The sequence below is a fragment of the Callorhinus ursinus genome, unplaced genomic scaffold, assembly GCF_003265705.2.
Source record: "Callorhinus ursinus isolate GAN/ISIS: 27379988/994484 unplaced genomic scaffold, GSC_fseal_2.0 scaffold10, whole genome shotgun sequence".
In the NCBI taxonomy this organism is placed as follows: domain Eukaryota; kingdom Metazoa; phylum Chordata; class Mammalia; order Carnivora; family Otariidae; genus Callorhinus; species Callorhinus ursinus.
Genome location: NW_027397072.1, coordinates 9,204,174 through 9,226,842, shown reverse-complemented (window position 1 = coordinate 9,226,842; position 22,669 = coordinate 9,204,174). Strand labels below are relative to the sequence as shown.

Sequence of the window (22,669 nt, the reverse complement as noted above, 5' to 3'; positions counted from 1 at the left end):
CGCCCTTCCGCTTCCCGTGCAGCCTGTTGCTTTCTCATCCCATGTGTTCCTTCCAGAGCAGTCCCTACAATCCAGGACCATCCCAAACTAGGGAGACATGAGGGAGGACACAGCACCCACTTCTCTGCTATTTCTAAGAGGAGACGGGCCTCTTTCCACATCTAGAATGAGGGGCCCTTCCCTAAGCACCTGCTGCCCCAGCCCCACGAGAGGGAGACTGTGGGCTGCAGGCTGGCCGACTGGAGCTCATCCACCTCATGCTCGTTGCGCTGTGCCGGCCGCCGTCGATACGGCAGACAGACAGGCCCCTGCTCTCCCCAGGCGCTTTGTCTAAACCATCACAACACAGCAGGATACGTGCTCTGATGGGAAAGCAGACTCGGCCACCATCAGGATACGGTGACTGTGGGGAGTGAGCCATGGGGACAGGTCGCTGTGTCCACGAAGAAGGACAGAGCGTGATGGCTAGTGTCCTGCTTGGTACATGGCAGGGCCGGGCTACGTGCACATGAATCTAACCCGTGACACTGTGTTTCTAGGTACAGTGAAAACGGCCTGGGGGTTAGAACCTGAGAAGCCCAGGCTGGAACCCCACAGGAATCAGCTTGTTACCCTCACAGACTGCTCTCCTTTCTGCCCTGGTTTCCTTATCTCAAAATGTAGAGGAGCAAACCGCATCACACCCACCAACACACTCAGGGTACAGGCAGGTAACAGACAGAAAGAGCCAGACTGGGAGACATGAGCCCCACTCACTGAAGTCCTCATGACTGGAGAATTCCTCTCCGGGCCTCTCGCTCGTCTCTGGACAATGACATGTTCCAAAGCAACAGAATTTCTGGTTCCCCCCCCCCCCCGCCCGACTCTAGCGAACGATGCCGGTTCTTCTGAACCTATGACCCACAGATTTCCCGTTGGGGAAGACATAGTCCTGGAGCCGACCCGGCCAGACATGTGCCCAGGCGGGAACCCAGAGAGAGACCAGGCTGCAGGTCCCTCACTGAATCGGGAAACGGTTCGGCTCCGACCAACCAGTCTGGAGCGAACTGAGATCCAAATGTGAACCAAAGCTCTCATGACACCACACGGATGTGTGCCTCTGCTCAGAGGGTGAGGAAGCAAGGCAGAATCACTGTTCCTTTCCATTTGCTGCTTAAAAAAAAAAAAAAAAGAAACCCACCAACCCCGTGCAGCACGCCATGTTTGAGGGAAAACAGACCCAAACACTGCAACGGGAGTCGTACACTTGGCTGCTGGGAGAGCCAGCTTAGGGCAAGGATGCGGCATCTGAGGACTCTGCCACCCCGCACAGAACCGGCCCCCTGCCCGAGCCCAAGCCCCGGCCCCCACGCTTGCGAGGGCTCGGGAGCTGGTGCCCGCTTTACACCGCCGCCAAGAAGCAACCAACAAACAAAAGGGCTCATCTCACTTGAAAGTCTGTGTTCAGAGAGTAGCTGTGAACAACATCTAACTTAGCACTTGTCACCGTGCACATTTTTCAAATAGTACTTTAATGATTTGTGTGGTGACAAGCATTTTGCTCAATTAGGAGACTTCAGGGACTGCTCTGTCAATCAAGCCTGTCAATTAGGAGAGCACTCCAACGCCTTCTCTCCATCGGCTGCACGGATCCAATTGGGAGGCTCAGCGTCTAAGATGCCAGTAAAAATTAAAAGATTTCCATTTCTCCAAAGAACTCTATGTTAATACCTTTCAAAATCTCAATTCCTTCTCACAGGAGTCAATGCTTCACTTTCCAGGTTTAATAAGAAGTGCGGCGTGACTAACTTGCAACAGTGAACAGTCCTGGATGATTTCTAGTTGGCTGGGAATAGCATCTGTGCCAACATTTGAAGAGGATCGTATCAGATGGTAAGAAAATCGGTGATGCTTCAGATGAACCTCGCCGGCTGATGCCGCAGCTCGGGAGGAGCCGCCCTGGGGTCTTGCTGCTCATCACCCCACCCCCAGCCCCCCAGGGTCCTCCCTGGTCCTCCACGTGGCTGCTGGCAAGGGGAGAGGCCCGACCAGTAGCAGATGCCGCTGTGTGCCACACTGTCAGCTGTTGTCACCTTCCGTGCCTTTTTTTTTTTTAAGATTGATTTATTTATTCTAGAAAGAGAGAGAGTGTGTGCACACAAGGGATGGGGCAGAAGGAGAGGGAGAGAGAATCTCAAGCAGGCGTCCCGCTGAGCTTGGAGTCCTATGCGGGGCTTGATCCCAGGACCCTGAGATCATGACCTGAGCCAAAATCTAGAGGCAGCCACTTAACTAACTGAGCCACCTAGGCGCCCCACATTCTGTGCCTTTTCAACCTTGGGCCAGGTCCCCCGAGAGCCGCCTCCTGTGTGGCTGCCGGAAGCACCCCTCCTGTGTGGCCCTGTGGGGTTTTGCGTTCTGGTCTCCTTTCTCGTGAAGATGCCATGAGAATTAAATCAGCTGATATACGTGGGGTTGGTATCATTCTTAGCCCCATTTTACAGATGGAGGAGGAGACACCGTGGGGCTGACAAATTCACCAAAGCTCACACAGAAAGCTGACAAAGCCTCTGCTCTGTGTCCTGCTCATGCTGCCTCTCGTGTTTGGAAATTGTGGCTAGGACAGACAGGGTTCTTGAAAAGAATTCCAGGACAGCAGGACGTTTCCAGTGCAGCTAAACTGCTGGTTTAAATGCTCAGGACAGGTGGGCTGAGGCCTCTGCCCGCGTCCCCCCCACGGCGCTACCTCTCTCCTGGGCTGCCTCCCCTGCTGCTCTGGACATGAACATCACACCTGTTCCTCTGCTCAGATACGGAAACCAGTTTCCCCAAAGCCAGGATTCCAAACCAGGTCCGCCTGACTCCCAAGCCTTCTGCTTACGGACTGCTGCCCACTCGTGGGCGTGAACGACGACCCCACCAACAGTCCATTGGCTTCCAGCCCGCCTGCTGTGCACGTCCCCGCACAGGACAGCCCATCCGCAGCCTGCGCTCCGTCTAGAACACACCCTCCTTCTCCCTACCGAGCTCCCGCAAAGTCACACTCAACATTCCAGGTTGGGAAGGTATCCAGAAAACCATGCCTGAACGCCCTTTTCCAGAGAACGAGCCAGAGATGGAAGGCGAAAAACTGAAAAGCCAACCCCGCTTCCCTCTCCAGTGTAGAGAGGCAGAGGGTCCCATGGGAACCAGCAGTGCCAGGGCCCCCCCCCCATGGGAACCAGCAAGGGTGCCCCCAGTAATACTCCAGCCGAGAGCTGGCGAGGCCTCTTAGGGAGTCATCTTCAAAAGGTCCTGCACATTCTTCTACACACAGAACAATGAAGAAACCAGATTTCTTCCTACTTCCTCCTCTATGGGTTTCTATTTCCGCAGAGGATTCTAGAACTAAAATAGCTGACAAGGCAGAGCTATGGCCAGGAGGCTGAGGACGTGCACTCGGAGCCTGCCTCTCCTATGAATCAACAGTGTGTTGGGAAAAACTTACCAATTCAGTAATAGCTCAATAATACTCATGAGGTGCCCACTATGCGTCAGGCATTGGCTTAGCCTCTACGATACAAAAATTATTAAGATATGCATCTTAGTATTTTCTGCCGGCTAAATAAGGAAGGCAATCCTGGCTTGCTTAAGCACAGGGATACTCTAAAGGTAAGGTGATATGTAAAAGGTGCTACATCAGCTCATTCGGCAATGATATACATTATTAGCATCATAACTAGTGCGCGAAGGCTTTGCCCTCAGATCAGAGTTACCCTCAAATCCCGTACAAGCAGATTAACCTGAAGACAAAACATTAATAGTATTGATCAGTCGCCAAGTCCATATGAATCCATATCAATACTTAGAAAAGTATCAACATAAGCCCCTGTAAGTATAGAAACCATAGAGAAAGGCAATTTCCTTCAGAAAGAAACTCATTTCCACGCTGCCGTTAACGCTCATTTTGTCGTCGTCATGGTCAGCAGCAGCAGCAGCATAACTGCCGTTGTATTCTGTATGTCGGGGGCCATCACACACCAGGACCCTGAGCAGCACTCAAGTTCCGTGACCTCACTGAGGCCTCGCGTTTACTTTGCCAGGTAGACGTCCAAGGGGGCAACTGCCTCCATTCGATCGATCACGGGAAACCACGTGAGGTAAATGGCTCCAGGTCGTTGAGCAAACACAGAGCCAGGGCTGCAAGCCAGGTCTGCCTGTATATTCGGTGAACCCCATCAGCACCTGGCAGGCACGTGCCATGCCCTGGGACGCAGAAAGGGGCCGCAACAGCCCACGTGGACTGGTGCTGTACCTGGTGGGCGTGCTGAGCGCCGATGGCTGCTCCCCGGTGCTGTGGCTCTTTCCAGCCAAGCACTGCTCCGGCTTACTTTCCTGGAGAAGGAGACAAGAAAGAGTCACGGGGTACCAAAGAGAAGGACCTGCACGACACTGCTGGGGTCCCACGACGGGCTCCCCTAAGCCCGGGGCAGGGCCCCCAATGCCGTCCCCAGCGTTACATGCCCCAGGCATGGCAGGTCCCAGTCATTCCTTTGGCTTGGAAGCGTTCAATTAAGCTGAGAAAATTTTTTTGACAGAAATGAGTCTGTTTTCCATAAGTGTTTGTGGCACCAAACCAAACTTCATAATCACTGGAGCTTATGCAAATGCTTGATCAAGGGCTGCCTGGATACCCGAATATTTTCAAAATATTTTCTTTTAATTGCTGATAGAAATGCTCAAAAATATTTTCACGCCATATTTTGCTTGGGAAAACGTGGACGCCTTCTCTCTTTCTCAACACCACACACTCTTAATAGAAAATGCTCCTTCAGTGTACTGGAAAGAGCTCTGAAACTCTGTGAGATCTGGGCAAGTCCTGGAACCTTCCAGAGCCTTGTCTCCTCACCTATGAAGCAGGGGCAGGGATAACATCCATCTCCTAACGCTGCTGTGAGGACCACAGAGAAGCTGCGCGCGCGTGCGCGCGCGCACACACACACACACACACACACACACACACACACACACAGAGCCTGGCCCACAGCAGGCCAGGGAGGAGAAGACACCCACCGGCCCCACAGACTTCATGGGAAGTCATCAAACAGAACTGCCCAAGGACAAAGGATGTGCAGTTAAATCCCATCACTTGGGATCATTTGGTCAGGAGGTAGGTTAATGTTTTCAATGTTAGTAAAGAAAACGAGTGAAATAAATAATATATCAGTGTGACCATCTTAACACAGGATGAGCACAAACTATTTCCAAACATTCTTTAGCTTTTGATAAGCACACAAATAACTGATGTGACAATATACTCAGTAATTTTTAATCTATGTATTGAGGTAACTTAGCCACCACTATCAACAATTCTTTATTAGACAAGTTCAAATATATATATCTGTCTGAAATAAATGTATTTCAGTTTTTTTAAGAAATATTTAATTTCATAACTGTTCCTTCATGCTGGCATTCCCCTTAATTCAAACTGGTGACAACGTGAATACCCTACAATAAACAGGCCTTTGAAATAGGAAATAGCCCTCTGCCTAAATTCTAGAACATTCTACTCTCTAGTAAGGGAACTAGAAAGGCCCTTTATGTTTTAAGTCACCTCAAGTAAAGCAGATGTTTGGTCCAACTTGTTTATACCCCTTGAAGATAACGGGGTAATCGGTAAAACTTGGATATGCTAAGAAAATGTGAAAGAACGTTATCTTGACAAAACCCTTCCACCAGACTTTTTCCCTTTGAACTCATGCAATAAATACATTGAGCTCACTGGGGTTTCTGTCAGTATTATAATAACCAACTTGACTGCTGTCCTTGGGGTTTCCTTGCACTATATGCCAGAAGTAATCAGCATTCCCTCAAATGTTCACCAAACCCCTCTTATGTGTCCAATATGGGCACCAGGGATATTCAGGGATCAGAGCCAGACATGGTCTCTGCCTTCCTGGAGTTTAGGATGTGGAGGAGAAAGAGATGTTAATCAAATAGTCACGCTAATATGTGTACGATTACAAACCTGACAAAAATGTATGAAAGCGTTTCCCGCAGTCCCGGGCGGGACTATGAGAACAGAGAACGGCAGCCCAGACTAATCTGCTGAGAAAGAGTCTTTTGAGACGCGAGTTAATTAAGTGAAGGGGGTGGTAAAGGGGTCCTAGGAACACCAGGCAGAGGAAACGGCATATGCAAAAGTCCTGGGGTAGAGTGCACATTCAGCCAGGGAAGCTAAAACGGGGGGGGCGGGGGGTAGAAGGGCAAAAAAGGGCTAAAGAGGGAGGCAGGGGCTATGATACACAAACACAGTGGACCATGGTAAGGATATCGGTCCTAATTAGGAGAGCCCTGGGAACCCAAAAGCTTCTAAGGAAGGAATAACATAAATTGGACCAGTATCCTACATCAACTAATGCAACTACATTATAGAGGCTGAAAAGGAGAGGGCAAGAAGAGACCAGTGGACCACCGGAAGCAATCCTGGGACAGACGGTGCTAGCCTACATGTGGGGGAGTGGAACTGGAGAGAGATGGATACGTCTGAGAAATATTTAAGATGGTAAATTGATAGGGCGTGGTGATGAACCGAATGTGAGAAATGAGGAAAAAGGAAGGGTCTAGCCCGCGGAGGGACACTGGCACCATTTTCTGACTATGGTCCAACAAAGGAAGAATTCACGAGAAAACCGTGAGTTCAATCTTGGAAACGACCCAGTTCGAAGTGTCTTGAAGTATTCACATGGAGATGTCCACAGTGCTGGCTGCTTGATAAACGGACAGGAAATACAAAAGAATGGTTTGGAAATCAAACATGGGTGAGTGGGGTTGCCTAGGGAAAGGTAGGTGGTCCAAGCAGAAGATAAGACCCTAGGACAACGCCCAACGACCCCCCTGTGGGGGCAGAGCCAGAGTGGGGCCAGCCTTGGGAGGAAGAATGCCAGGCGAACACAGGGGCATGGAAGTCAAGCAAGGAAAGTGCTTCAAGAAATAGGTGAAGAGGCTGACAGAGACCTGGAAAAAAGTACAGGCATTTATGTAAAGGGACACCAAAGTCATGCATATTTAGACACACCATTTAAGTGAAAGGACTGATGAGAATTAGTCTACCACTCTAAGTATTGCCTCATTACAGTTATACTCACAAGCAGCAAGAAGATACTTAACTTAAAAAAGAAAATTAAACTATCAGATTGAATCCCTTCTTTCGACAGATGAAGAAATTCCAAAGAGGCGGTGACTTGGCCATGGGCTCCCAGCCAGGTAACAGGGTCGGGAGGTAAACCCACACCTCCCCTTCCTCTGTACCTTCCCTACATTCTGGGATGCCTTTCCCTGCTTCAACGCAGAGCTAGCTCGTGAAAACTCAGCATTATGGCTTGTGCTTATTTCTCTGACATACAAGCATGAAAACACACTCCACTACACAAACCCCCAAACTGGCTGAGCTAAGTAGAAACACCCTTTTGTTTTCCATGCTTACCTCTTTGATTGTGGTATTTCTTCCCCTCCATGAAAACCACCATCTTCCTCCCTTTCTGGGCATCTTATCCCTCATGATAGATTCCACAGTGGCCTGTTTTAAATGGATGGTAACATAAATAATGGAACCAAAAAAAGATCAACTTAGCACATCAAACCAAAAGACACACACGCGCAAATTAAAGTAAGATTAAAAAAAAAAAAATCAGAGAAAACACAACATACTATTTGTGGACTAAAAATTTTCGAGAAGCAAAACCTAATGGCGTCCAAAACCACATGAAGATAACTTAAGCATGAAGACTTAAGAAGATGTTAAAGGAATAAACAAACAACAAATAAAATACAACACGACAACAACAGAAAAAGAAAGCATTGAAAATCATTAGTGATTAGTTAAGACCAGAGGTTTTCAAATTAAAGTGATTTACTGGTTAAACTACTGTTACTCTCAGTATGATGATTATAAAAGAAAAAAATGAAATGATTAACATGGAGTAGAGGGTAAAATGGTTTTAAACAAAGAGTAAAATGTACAGGATCTCTTTAGTAAATGTAAACCGCCAAATTGGGACAAACTGAACCTTAGTAGATGCATTTGGGTCAAAACCTCAAGTATTAAAAAGAAAACTCATACCCACGCCCTAAAGAAATCAAAGTTTAATGGGGGAAGATTAAATATTAATTAATAATTTTCTAAAAGAAAATTTCCGAAGAAGAAAATGTCTATCTTGAGGCGAATTCCAGCACCAGGTAAACAGTATCTCCTCTCCCTTCCTTGGTTCACAGAACTATCAGGGAACGGACACCCACCCCCGCTAGTAACGAAAGAACAATTTACATCTTTTGACCAAACAGGCTTCAGGTTAAGTGAGAGAGAAAAAAATTCACATATTTCACCTATTGTGCTTCTTGTTATCATTTAAAAGCCCCTATTTGATACAAAAGAAACTGAGTACACGGAAAAGAAAACCATGAGTAACCTATTCATAAAGAGGATAACGTGTACAGATGTCGATTACCCTATTCGTCCTAAATTCATCCATAAATGTAACAAAACCCCAGTTAAAGGAAAAAAAACTAGTTAGGATTATTTTCATACCTAGACAAAGCGATTCTAAAGTTCATTTATAAAACAAATAAAAATAGCCAAGAAAACTCACAGACAGAAGGGTATTATTAGGTAGGTATGAGTCTTACTAGATATTAAAATATATTGAAAAGCTATCGTAATTATAAGAATGCATGTTGGTACATGAGTAAACATATACATGGAACAGAAGACAAAGTCCAGAAATGAATCTAAATTCATGAAGAAATAGCATACACACTGTAGCTATAACCGCCTATCAGTGGGGAAAAGAGTTATCTAACAAAAGGTACTCAGATAATTAGGTAGCTATGCCAGGCCCGGGTACTTGCCTCCCTGGGCACATCATCCCCTTTCTTTCCTGCCAACATATCCAAAACTCTGTTTAGGAATCAGGTGCAATATGTTTGGACCTCGCTTCATCTACGCCATTCACGTTCATTCTACTGTTTTGCCAGTTGGAGGTGATCATGTGACCAAGTTGTAGCCAATGAAATGTGAGAAGTCTGTCTCATCCTTCCTATTTGGGGTGTGGCTGTTGGAGAGGATGATGTGGGGGACAGCCACCTTGTGATCATAAAGGGAAAGCCAAGACAATCACGGAGAAGCTAACCCTGAAACTACCAACCTCAAAGATTCTTACTATGTCAGAGAACAAACCCTTATTATTCAAGCTACCCATAGTCATTCTGTTTCCTACAAAGCATCATGATTCAGTAACCAGCTGGGAAAGAACTGATTTGGTTCCTGATACCTCACTCACTCACAAAATAAAACCTAGACAGATCAGAGATTTAAGAAAGTACTAGGGGAGCGCGCCTGGGTGGCTCAGGGGGTTAAGCATCTGACTCTTGATCTCAGCTCAAGTTTTGATCTCAGGATCGTGAGTTCAAGCCCCGCATTGGGCTCCACGCTAGGCAGGGAACCTATATAAAAAAGAAAAAAGAAGAAAAAGAAAGTACCAGGGGGAAAGCTAGCATATTTTCACAAGTTTCAGAAATGGGGAAGCAGGGCCATTCTAAGTGTGATACAAGACCCAACAGCCTTAAAGGATGGACAAATTCTACATATAAAACTAATTCTACATTAAGAAACACCATAAGCAGAGTCAAGGACTTACTGACAGCTTGTAAAGGATATCACAAAGCCTCAGCTTAGGAGCCATGCACACATCTTTTGTGAGCTAAACCCCTTTAAGTTAAAGGATATTTCTATTGCATTGGTCTTTTTCCTTTGATTTGTTAAGAGCTGAGAAATGTAACATAATAATTTATCCTGGGCCATGAATACCATGAGGGGACAGGGAAGCCAGCAGAGACAAAACAAAACCAGGGAGGAAAACAAGACCTCAGATAAAGTACCACCACAGAGGAGGTCACAATCTCCAAACCCCAAACGCTACCCACACAGGTACGTGCACATCCAAGCACACACACGCAACCCCCACCCCCCCGGCCGCAGCCCGCACATGCGCACACGCACACGCGCAAGGAAGACGTGAGCATGGGCCCAACAAAGTCAGAGCAGACTTTCAAGAACCTCGGATATCAACCTCGGATATCACAACTATCTGATGGCTACAATATCCAAACCGCACGAAGCTCTTGCTGAGCGGATGAGGGAGACAAGGTTAAGACGTGGTCTTTGCAGCAGAAAGAATGTATAATCCAGTAGGAAGATAGAAGGTGGAAAAACTGAACAATTCCAGGCCGAGTGTCCGGGGAGACCTCGGGGGAGCACGACAGCACGGGGGGGGCTACAGCGGCCCGCCTGCCCTTCTAACCCTGCCTCTTCCCACGGCCACCACCTGCCCTCTCGTGCGGCTAGGGACTGCCGGCCCCGCGCTCTCCCCTCCTTGGCCAGTGAGGCCCGGGGCTTGCTTCCTGGCTGACATCTGACGCTCTGTCTCCCTGCACCCACACTGCCATCGGCTCCAGCCCTTCTCTCTCGTCCCCTCGCCACCCCTGGGCTCTGACCTCCGGGCATCTACCCACTCTGCCCCCACCTACGTCCCTAGCACAGCAGGTGTCGGGAAAGGAGCCCCGGAAGAGGCAGGACTCGGGACTGGGAGGTTTCGCCCTGATAAGCAGGAAGGGGAAGGACCTTCAGGGTGCAAGAGAGGCAGATTCCAAGCCCCTGACCTCTATAACCATGAACTTCAAAAGAATGTAATGTAATTAACATTGTGGTTCTAAAGTAAAAGTTAAATTCCAACCGCCCAGATTAGTCTGCCTATGGTATTTAGTGCCACCTCTTCTGCCTCATGTTCAAGCTCACCTTTGGCAAAGGTTTCTGGAAGGCCTGCATTGCCAGGAGCAGAGGTGCTGCTGTCGTCCAGTTATAGTATCTGATGTGGAAAAATGACACAGATGTCAAAGACCAAGGCTCGGACTGAAAAATCTTCCTAACGTCACGAGAAACAGTCAAGGAAAGCTCTGGAACCCCGGCTGGGTCCTTAATGAGCCCAATGCTGTTGCCAACACCCCGGCCCTCCCCCATTTGCCCCTCACCCTGCTGACCCCCCAGCAGCCGCTCTCGGGGGCCAAGCAGAGACCGACAGAGGCGGTGGGAGACCCCCCGCGGCCAGCTGGAGGTGAGCCCGAGCTCCGTGGCGCATCAAGCCACTGACGTGCTGAAGGCATTTCTTGCCATACTTCATGGAAAAGGCAACTAGGTACCCCAAGTTAATACCTAAACACCCTTGACTTCCTCTCAGGGAGAAAAGTTTGCTGACAGTCTACAAAAACACCTGCACATCCCCTGACCTCAGACACCGAAACCTTCACGGGGTAGACAAGCAGTCTATGCTGTGAAGCCCACGGACAACGCGGGCCTGAGGCTCACAGGCCAAGGGCCGAGACTGGATGCATTCCATTATAAAATCTAGTACGGGGCCACCTGGGTGGCGTAGTCGGCTAAGTGCCCCACTCTTGCTTTCGGCTCAGGTCGTGATCTCAGGGTTGTGAGATCAAGCCCCGCACCAGGCTCTGCGCTCAGCAGGGAGTCTGCTTGAGGTCCTCCGTCTCCCTCTCCCTCTGTCCCTCCTGCTCATGCTCTCTTTCTGTCTCTAAAATAAATAAATACATCTTTTTAAGAAAATCCAGTACAGATGAATATTAAAACCCACACGATTGACAGTTACACCAACCTACCAACTATATAACAACACGGTATTTTGCCAAGAATGAAGAGATAATAATAAATTTTAACAAAGACTTCATCTTACATATTTCTAAGGTTTACTGTCTGTGTCTCTGCTTTTGAAAAACTGAAGTGCAAACAGTACCCTGAGGCAGCCAAAATGACTTTCAATAGGAACCTACTTATTCCCGATCTTCACCACAAGATTGGGGTCATCAATGAGAGCCGGGTTGTCCACAAACTGTTGATACGACACGGCTTGCTCCAGAAACGCATCTGTGAAAGCAATCATAGGGAACAAGGAGAAAATAGAAGGAATATTTTGTTCAAAAAAATAGGTTTAGGTTTCCCTCACTCATTCACAAGTGTTTTCTGGGAGCCTATGCATTCCAGCTGTATAGACAATTCTTCAAACGTATTTGTAAAGGGGCCTGAGTTAGTTTGGGGGCAGTGTCTGTGCAGAAATGAAGGGCAGCTGGGGGCAGTCCGAGGACGTGGGGCAAGCGTATGTCCAGGCAGTGAGGCAGGGAGCAGGTGTGTGGAAAATGCAGTCTCCCTATGCATCTACAGAAGCAGGTGACTGGTAAGTAGATTCAGAAACCAGGCCACGCAGTTTCAGTCACATTTACTGGTGTGAGCTTGTGTTGAGCAAGTACTTAATCTCCCCAAGCCTCGGTTCCCTCGTCTGTAACGTGGGGATTAAGAACCACACCTGCTTCCTCAGTGACTATGAGGCTGGGAAGCACAATGTCCTGCCTAAAGCAAGGGCTCACTCCATGTCAGTGGGTGAGGTGCTGGTCACTGTCACGTGTAGGAAGTGCGGAAGACAGCGTGAGGCCTGGCCTCCTGACCCAGCCCCACCACATTCCGGGAGGCAGGAAGGCCACAGGGCCAGAGGCCCTGGACCTTAGCCCTGACTCTGGCTTCTGCAACGAGCTCTGGCCTCCATTCGACATCCCCCATTCGGCTGGCCCTGGCTGGAGCCTTGATGAGGGTTCTGACCACCTCTCTGGCTCTAATTGGTCCCCACTCCTTCCCTAAGGGGGTCCAATAAACCCCGGATGGAACCAAGACCCAGCCGACCCTGGACACCGGGAGTCACACATGTCCAGTAGAAAAGACCCCTTGGTCAGACGCCCACCCGCACTGGCACGGCGTGTACCTTTGGAATCCTAATTCATACCGCGAGGTACCCGCCTCGGGGGCTCCTGGTCACGGGAATCTGGCCTCATCCGTATGGACCCCCGTGAAAGGACACTCAGTGCGCAAGTGCACCGGAGAGGGGGTGCCATTGCACACCAGCCTTCTCACACCGCTTCCTGGCCCACAGAGTGTGCTCACCGCTTCCAGGCCCCAGAGTGGTTGGTGATAGAGATTTGGAAACAACGTGGCTGGTTATTAGAGGGGTGGGGGGCTTAGAAAGACCTCCTGTGATGGACTAAATCAGCTGGATCACATTAAGAAACTTAATGTTCAGTTCAGCACCAGGTGACGGATTAGCTGGTTCAGGTTCCGGAATAAGGGGCCCCAGCTTTTGTGTGAGAAGAACTTCACAGAGCCCTGCGGGGCTTCAGGAGAGACAGGAGTCTAGGATGGCAGCTCAGGGCAGGAAGGGAAGAGAGTGGCTCCCGAGTGGCGAGGGGATGAAGTGCACAGCCTCACCCCTTCCCGGCGAGAAAAACAGACCATTGTGGGGCGGGGGGAAGCATGATGAAAAAGAGAGAACAGTGGAGGTGGGAGGGGTGGTAGAGGGAGACTCAGGGCCACTAAGGCCACTCGAGGAATTCATCAGTTGGTGATGGTTGATGCATCCATCGGGGGCCTTGGGGCCACCTCACCACGTCGCTGTCACGAGATACTGGGAAACCATCGTTCCGAATTTGATGGACACTACAAATTAACTCGCCACCGACGCCAAGCCTATGAGCACCCTTGAGATCCAGCTGGCAAAGGCCCCTGAACGTGCTCAAACTCAGACGTCCCTCCCTCCTCAAGACCCCACGGCCTTTCTGACACTTCCAGTGCCCTGTGTCCCCATAACCCTGACACTCCCACTGGGCTGTAGGCTCCAGAGGGCACCTCTGCAGGACAGGCACAGGGAAGGAGACACACATCATGCTCAGCAAACACGCCTCACGACAAGTGGCCCCGAGCCCTCAGGTCAGCCACCTGCAGGCCAGCAGCATTTGGGCCCTGAGCTGCAATGAGCTGTCTGTGCTCTCAGGAACCCAGCCAAGTGAATAGCGACTTTGGACATGAACTAGAGAAGCCCGGGCTTCCGGACGTTCTGGCCACTGGCCACACGAGGGAGCTCATGGCCCGAAGACGGGCTCCAGGGCCTGGCTCCCAGGCTGTACCTTTGGTTATCTCCCGATTGTCGCTGAGGCCCCCGCACAGGGAGATGGCGATGGATGGCAGGTCCCTCAGGCTGTCCGACGTGCTCTCCACGCCGCTGTCGATGCCAGAGCTGCCCACGGACTGCGGGGACTGGTTGGCAGACCGGGCCCCGTTGTCACTGGCCGGTTTGGAGAGTCCGGAAGGATCTCCGCTGGGAGAAGGAAGAGGGGAGATGTTCTGACATCACAGACAGCAAATGGCTCCCTCCACGTGCTGGCCCTCAGAGTAGCACAGGTGCTCATCTCAGGACCGTGACAAAGACAGACAAGGGAAACCAACTGCCTTGGGAGAGAAGCAATTATTTTAGCCTACTGTCCTCCCCGTGTCGCCTTCCAAGCCTACGTGAAATGAACGGCAGGGAAAGCACGCTGTCCTCAGAGGCCACGGATCTCGCGACCACCCTCCGGCGCCACGGGAGACTCTCTCCTGGGGAGGGAGCGGGCTGTGCAGCTGACCCCTCTTGGCCACTGAGTGGGGTTGTGGGCCACCGCCCCCCGTGACGTGACTATGGCGTCACCCCGGCAGCCGGCCTTGGGGCCTGCCTTCCTGTTCAGAAGGTGGGAAGCCAGCCACACAGAGATATCCACACATGTGTCTCCAGAGAAAATCCATTATTTACTGGTAGCTTTCCACAGTACAATCTGAGCCTCCCTTTTGTTACTCACCTTCCAATCGAATATAAGGGGGGAAATACCAGACTCACACAGATGAACACAGAAAATGATATGAGGAATAAAAAGAAATTTTACTTTTTGGGAAAATACAGGGCAGCCACTTCAGGATCCATATCTGTGAGGTCATCCAAGTAGACGCCGTCAGCACCAAGATGCCTGCTTCGTTTGTCTGAAAAAGCAAACGGGTCGAGTCAGAGCCCTGGTCTTCCATGGACTTGTGAGTAGCTCTGGAAAGCACTTAAACACAATGTGCACATTTGCTCCAAAGTGTCCCCACTGGCCCACGAGTACAAGAGCTGGAGGTCGGCAGCGCAGCAGGACTCCGGAGGCCGACTCACCAAGTCTGCGTGCAACCCCACCACTGCTAAGAGCGTACCCCTGACCGAGCTACGTGACCTTGCCGAGCTCCGCCCCCCACCTGTGAAGTGCCTGACATGTACTGAGCACTCAATCTATTGAAGCGATTGCCACCATCATTATTAAATGACGAAAGCTTTCATTAAGCACGTCCTGGTACCCATAGTCCCAGGCCCGGGGGCCTACACGGCGCGTCGGCGGTCACTGTGCACCATGACCGCGGACTTCCTGTTTCCTTCTGCCAGAGAACTACGTCACTGGTTCACACAAATCTAGAAAACTGCACCACACCACGTGGTTAACTGAGCAGGCTTGACGTCACCCCTCCTGACACACCACCAGGTGTGTATTCCACCAGCCATTACAGAGCACTGACTATTCTGAGCACAGAGGAAACACAGGTAAACCAGACCAAAAGGTTCTTGATATCACAGAGCACATATATTCTAGAAGGGGAGTTCCCGGCAAAAAAAAAAAAAAAAAAATACATAAACAAGTGATCCCCCGAAACAGTGATATGCAGCATGCAGAAATTAAAACTGGGCAACGTGCTAGACAGAAACTGGGGGCAGGGGGCGAGGAGACCAGGATTAGCTCAATAATCAACTTCCTCTGGAGGCCCAAGTGGGTGAAAAAGACGTCATGCCTCTGGATCCTAGCGCCCGGATCTAGAAAGTGAGGGGGCTCATGACACCCGCCCCAAGGGTTCCTTCAGTCTGATTCTATAACTAAATTCTGCTAACACCTTCCGCAGAAAGCTGTCCCGGTCCAGCTTCCCCCTTGATGCACTAGGGACCTCCAAGGGAAGGATCGGGAATGTGCAGAGCACCAAGTCTGCACAGAAGGAGCTAGGGCGCACGGGCCTTCCCACCTTTTTTCCTGGAAGGAGAATCTGTCTTGCTTGCCGTCGGGGCTACGCTGGCAGAGAGGGGTTTGGGTTCTTCGATCGTAGATAAAGGCGGGGCTGCCGCCCCCAAGGCCTCGACATCTTCTTCGTTCACAAACTGCATCTCCATGGGAGGCTTGCCCGACTCTGGAACGGGCAGCACGGGAGGCCTGGCCAGGGTTGGCGACTGGTCACTAAACGCATCGGAAGACTCACTCTGGATGGTCTGAAAGTGCATCTTATCACAGATTTTTCTACTGTTTAATGGGCTGCAGTCTTTCATCTTGTGTGGAGAGGACTATGTCGAAGGGGCAGAGACAGACAGACAGAATGGTCAGAGCGTGGGCGAAGAGAAAAAAGGTGTTAACCGAAGAAAAACAGTTAACCCATTAACAATCTGCACAACTGTCGGCCCATTTCGCAGAGAGACAGTTAAGCCTCAGGAGTCACCCAGTGATTTCCCTTCTGCCAAAAGACTCTAAAGAGCAGAACACCAGTTCCAAAACAAATGAACTTTCATATAAAACATCAAATGCCAAAGAGAATAAAGTGGGATCGGTAAAGGCCAACAAACAGAAGTAGCTCAAGTACTCAATGTCCATCCATAGAACGGGAAGTTATTCACAGGATGGGTAGTTCACAGCAATGACAAGTGAACTACAATTACACACAATAGCATGATGAAGGTTGCCAAGCTCATCTCTGCTGTGAGAGGCAGGAGGACGTTTATCCTTCGGGGGGCGGGCGGGCAGTTTGAGCGGTACCTGCAAAGGGTGGGGCTTTCGAGTGGCTGATTAAGCCCTGCTTCTCTCTGGGTGCAAGTCCCGTGGACACATTCACAGTGTGAAAATGTTCCAATCTGTGCACTTACAATCCGGGCATTTTTCTGTACACACCTATGTTTTAATAAAGTTTACCCACAAAACTAAGTGAATAAGTGGTTTCCCCCGTAAGTCGGAAATTAGCATTTCCGATTCTACTTCTCCAAGGAGTGTCCAGTTAGGGAAAAGATTTATCCAAACAAAAACCAAAATGCAATTTCTGGGGTTGGACAGGAGAGGGAGGGTATTCGTTCCTGTATTCGATCTCACGGCTCTAGCACAACGAAAACAATGCTATGGCCCGTCTGTGGTTGGAAGCGTTTTGCCAGAAGAAGTGATGGGTTAGCACTTTCACTTCCATGCCATTTCTCCAGCAACAAATGACATGAGCTTGTAAAGATGGCTGGCTGGGTCAGCACTATAGCTTGTGGGCAGAGAAATCAGCGTTGTCCATGAAAGCTAAATATAACCCAGAAAAGGAAAGAGTCCACAACTCTACCTCAACAGATCTTCCCTCCACAGAGTTGCCCATCGGGATTCTTAATAGGAATGCTTTCAATGTTTACTCACTCATTCACTCATGTTACAAATATTTACTGGGGATACAAGAAGCTGGAGCATCTTCTAGAAGCTTTACAATGTTAGGAAAAATTTTTATAGTAATATATTCAAGATTCTTTTGATAGACTGGAATATGAAACAAAACTTTGTGAAAGAAAAGATTGTGCCCATTTCATGTTTTTAGAAACTATCTTCGATGTAGAGCAGGGCTGAGGGGGGGAGAAAAACTTACCTTTGCTGCTTGTGGCAATTCTCCCCAAAGCCAAAGCATTTCTAGGTTATTCTTCTGCATCGTCCTATCGGTGGCCTTACTGACCAATTCTGAATCGCTTTTAGGTGTTGAAGGTCGAGAACCTGAAGGACTTAAGAAAAACACAAAGCCATGATTAAACTGGAAAGAGAAACTTTTTAAGATGTTTTTTGGTCCAGAATTCTATGGTTCAAACAGCCCAGAAAATGCACACAAGCTTCATGACATTCCCCTCTGTGGCCACTAGGGGTCCACAGAACACAGCGCCAGGTGGAAGGAGCTCCCAGTTTGGGTAACCTATCCCAACCTGCCCCCCAGTTCCAGGTAAAGTTGAGAAGAGGCATGTTGAAAGGAAAATTAAGGAAAAGAGAGATGAAAGTAGAAAGGAAAAAAAAAGTTTGTTCTCATCTCCAAACCACCCATCTTTCCCCACCTCACCCTGAGCTCCCCTCTCCTGCATTCTCAACTTCCAAACCGAGCTTGTCAGCTCTCGGCTGCAAAGGGAGTCCTGCCTATCTCAGACACGCACCCATTACATTCTATTTTTAAAATATTTATGAATCTGCACTGGCTTCAAAAACAGGGAACTTGCATCACATGCCAATTTTGCTGCAAATTCCAGATGCCAAGAATAAACTCAAACTCCCTAACGTGGCAGGAGCCTCTATGTTGAGATTTCATTAAATACTCTATCTTCCAGGAATACTTCAAAGATCCACCTGATCCACCTGTTGGCTAAGGCTTGTTCTGTAACAACGTATCACGGGGCTTAACTCTCAGGCCAGCTTTTAAGTGGTTGTAACTTGTGTTCTCTCTCCACATTCCCTATTTCTACTCTTTAGACCTGAACGAAGTTTTCCCTCTGTCCAGCCAGAGTGACCAGCCAAGAGTCATCAGCTTGTCTACAAACTTCTCACAGTCTCCTAAACAATATCTGGATGAGAAAATGCATCCATTTAATCTCTCCCTGCCTTTACTCTCTCACGTCCTTTCCCCCAGAGTAAGACAACGGTGTTACATGACACGGGGGACAAAGCCGCCATGTTTTCCTCTCGCACGCCCTTCCACAGACCTCACTCTCTCCTGGGTTCCCACTCACCGTCGTGCTTGGCCTCACAGACCTATCTGAGTTAGATTTCAACTCCAGCTGAACACAGCTTCCTGTCAGGACAAGGAGCAGTCAGAGATGAAACAAATAGGGACCCTGAATGGGCTGGCTACACTGGGCCCAGATCTCTTCGGTCCAGCCATTTGGACCAAAGAGACTGACCGCTCTCTCTCCCTCCTCCATTTCACACCAAGGTGCTCAGAGGCTGGTTCATCGCCCGTGGTGCCCATGGCCCACCAAGCCATCCCCATGGTACATGGCTACAGTGCGGCGCTCACGCTCTATTTCTCCATGTGTGGACAGGAGGACCCTGGGACAGCGTATTGTGGGGGTGTATACAGTGGGAAACCTCTCCCAACACATAAACACGCACACACACGCTGTTCCGCCCGACGGGAAGTGGTCCCACGGGAGGAAGACTGAGCGCCCCATACGTCTAGGTGGTAAAGTGTTCATCGCCTCCCAACCTCCTTTGCTCCTTCTAGCCCTGCGCAATTACAGGAGGGTCACTGCTTTCCTGGCACTGGTGTGTCCACAACCGTGACCTGAATCCACTTTTTCTCCAGAGTCATCGCAGAAAAAGTCCACCGTAATTGGCTTCCTATCCTCAACAGCATTGCACCCAAACCTCAAATCACTGGTTTAAAAAGCTCCTGCTGTTATATTTTACCACGTAAAATATAATTTATATCTTGTGGAACAATGAATTGTCTTACCCTCTGCACTAAAGTCAGTAAAGCCCTTTAGAACTTTTCTGGAGCAGGGGGGTCAGCAAACTATGTCTGTAAAAGGCCAGAGACTGAATACGTCAAGCTTTGTGGGTCATGCGATCTTTGTCAGAAATGCACAATTCTGCCACAGTAGCACAAAAGCAGCCATAGACGATACGTGAACAAGCTGGCTGTAGTCCCATAAAATCACAGTTGGCCCACCGGCTGTAGTTAGCCAACCCTTGCTCTAGAAGAAGGCGAACACTGAACACAGGTCTCTTGCGGCGCCAACTCCAGAACACCTGCTATCCCGATCCTTGCACAAACAACCACAAGCCCTAAGTTTCCACAGAGGTATTCAGGTTTGCAAACTCATTCACAGAGAAATGAGCCCTGTGTGGAAGTCACGAGCTCGGAGTCCCACTTCTCACGCCTGATACACCACCGGGATAAATGGCAGCACGTGGGCAACACCAGCCTTTGTCAAAAGGATTCTGGACGCAAATACACACGCAACGTTCTGCAGAATTCAGACTGACCGTAGGTGAGTCAGGGAAAGGTGTCCCAGTACTGGGTGTGATTCAGGAGAAAGATGGTGGTCCCAAAGTTTCCCATTATCAAATACTAGACTTTTAAGGTCAAGGGTTGTTCAAAAAAGTAAGCTCACAAGGTCCATGATTGGTTTTCATAAATAATGCATTTATTAACCACGTAATAGTTTTCAGAAGTTTGCCAGCCCCACTTAGGCAAGTTAGTTTTAACTGTTCACAGCTTAGTTTACCTCCTTTCAAAATGGCCTTTCCTCTATACATGTAACCTCCAAATGAAGCACATCCTGAGAGTTGGCTCTTTAATCAAAAAGAAAAACAGTTTCCCATGTGGAGGTCAATCAGAGCTTCATTTGTTAAAGTTTATAAACCATGTACGTCCATCACGTAGCTTGGAGTGTGGACGACATGGAGGGACTGGAGGCAGGAACCTCAGAGGAAAATATAAACTTACGACCCTAAACCTTAAGATCCACCCTAGGCTACGCCCCAAAACTCCATTCTAGAAAAGCTGGGGCAACAGGACTCCATTATTCAGACAGTCTAAGAAGCTAATTAAAGAGCTATAATAACCCCCCTTATACGAAAGATCTTATAAACTTATATGTTGAACAACCCTAGACACAAAGCAAAAATCTTATTACCAATTTTTATTTCATTATTCTATTTTGCAAAGCACTCCACAAAATTAGGAAGAACTATATACTTAGCCATAAGTAATTTCCAGAGAATCAAATTTAGTTGTGGAAAAAAAAAAAGATCTAATAATCTACAAATGCTTAAAATCAAAGGCAAATAATCATCTATATGTATTTCCTTCCTAAGTGATTTGGTGAGTCAAGTAGATTTGTAAGGGTTAGATCAAAGGTTTCACTTATACAGTCTCTATGTGTTTTCCACGTAAGTGATTTGGTCAATGGTAAACAGACTTGTAAGAGTTAGATCATAGTTTTTATTATTGAAGACATCCAAGCGGGGGAGAGAGCCCCTGTACCTTTCCGAAGCATGGAGGTGGGAAGACCGTGGAGGGCAAGAGCTAGAAAGGCCTCCCTCGGCCGCGACCGCCAAGCGGGGGGCAGCCCCTTGGCAATCTATCGGGCTACTGGATACCACGGTATAAAACATAAAAAGAAAGAAAAATCATAGGTCAATTAAACTGAACTTCATACAAATTCTTTGACTACTCTCCACAAAAGCATTTGTAAGAAAATGAACATAGTTAAGCATCTGACAACAGCAGAACACTCTCTGTTGAAATCACTCAGAAATCAACATGGATTTTTTTGAACCATAAGAACAGGAAACTGCCAAAAGACTCATTTCACTTTCTATTTCATCCATATGGCCATAAAAGATTGTTGTTCTCTGGTCAGAATTTAGTGCTTAATCAAACTACATTCTCCAAAGAATTGATCGTTTCTGCTGCCAGTTGTCTCTTTAAAGAAAATACATAATTCCACGTATGGAAATGTATCTATTTATCCTAATTTGTCATTGCACTTGACAGCAGTCAGACCCACACGATGTGACAGAGTCGCTATTCCGGATTCATACAGCAAATCATGAAAGACAGGGGAACATATCCAGGGGTGTGTTTTAAACATTTATTTGAAACTCTTAAAATTAATGTAGAGTGCTTGAACAGATTTTTCAACCTAATACTGGTTTTTAACCATCCCACGTAATTTTCTTCCTAAGGTACCATCTTTTTCCCTCCTTAGGGTGCATTTTCACAGACCTAGGGAGACGATGTGGGAGGTTCCAGAAAGGCCTAGTATCTGCACTGTCCATTATGACAGCCACCAGCGTCATGTGGCTATCGAGCACGTGAAGTGTGACATGTCCAAACCGGGGTGGTCCTTACACGTGACATACAAAATGACCTCAAGGACTTAGTATGAAAACAAGAACGTGAGATATCTCATTAAGAACTTCGTGAGAACGACTTGATGATATTTTGGATATGCTGGGTCAAAGGAACTCCATCATCAAAGTGAACTTTTTCAGTTTCTTTTTACCCTCTAAGGCTGGCTGCTACAAGACTGTAAATGTCCTAGGTAGCCAGCATTCTGTTTCTCTTACATGGGGCGGGTCTGCAGACAGACCTCCACAAGGACATCTGCTAGGCCCCCAGCCCCACCCTGGCGGACTAACACTCCCGGTCCTGGTCCTGGCTGGAACCAGGCACGGGACCTATATAGTTCTCTCGGACTCGGGCTCGGGCTCCAGCACACACTGCTCACTGTGCTGTCCCACTGGCGAGATCACTCTGGTGAAACTGGAACGAGGAGTGGTGTTGGGAGGACCCTGGCTTTAGGCAGGGAGCCTTTGCAGCAGGGTTCCTACACTTCCACTGCAAACCACAAGTACATCTAAAACATGAGGAACAAGAATGATCCAAGGTTGGGGCGCCTGGGAGGCTCAGCCGGTCAAGCGTCTGCCTTCAGCTCAGGTCATGATCTGGGGGTCCTGGGATCGAGCCCGGCATCGGGCTCCCTGCTCCTCTGGGAGCCTGCTTCTCCCTCTCCCTCTGCCCTCCACCCACTGCTCATTCATTGTTCTCTCTCTCTCTCTCAAATAAATAAGATAAAATCTTTAAAAAAAAAAAAAAAAGAAGAAGAAGAAGAATCCAAGGATGTCCCTGTCACTAAGATCGGTGTTTCTCAACCTCTTTCATTGTTAG

At 48.6% G+C, this 22,669-nt stretch overlaps 1 protein-coding gene across 3 annotated transcripts in view; it reads right to left on the bottom strand.

Moving 5' to 3' along the window:
* Positions 1-22,669, bottom strand: part of LPIN1 (lipin 1) — a 96,431-nt gene that overhangs the window by 23,603 nt on the left and 50,159 nt on the right. For 2 of the 3 annotated variants that reach the window (XM_025867757.2, XM_025867760.2), the window contains 9 exons: positions 20,981-21,088; positions 17,603-17,732; positions 15,974-16,286; positions 14,821-14,914; positions 14,032-14,222; positions 11,857-11,950; positions 10,811-10,880; positions 7,445-7,537; positions 4,274-4,353 (listed from right to left, as the gene is read on the bottom strand). In XM_025867757.2, the coding sequence (XP_025723542.2) occupies positions 4,274-4,353; positions 7,445-7,537; positions 10,811-10,880; positions 11,857-11,950; positions 14,032-14,222; positions 14,821-14,914; positions 15,974-16,286; positions 17,603-17,732; positions 20,981-21,088 (1,173 nt within the window). The remainder of the gene's footprint in view (positions 1-4,273; positions 4,354-7,444; positions 7,538-10,810; positions 10,881-11,856; positions 11,951-14,031; positions 14,223-14,820; positions 14,915-15,973; positions 16,287-17,602; positions 17,733-20,980; positions 21,089-22,669) is intronic. The other variant, XM_073897009.1, reaches the window with a different exon arrangement.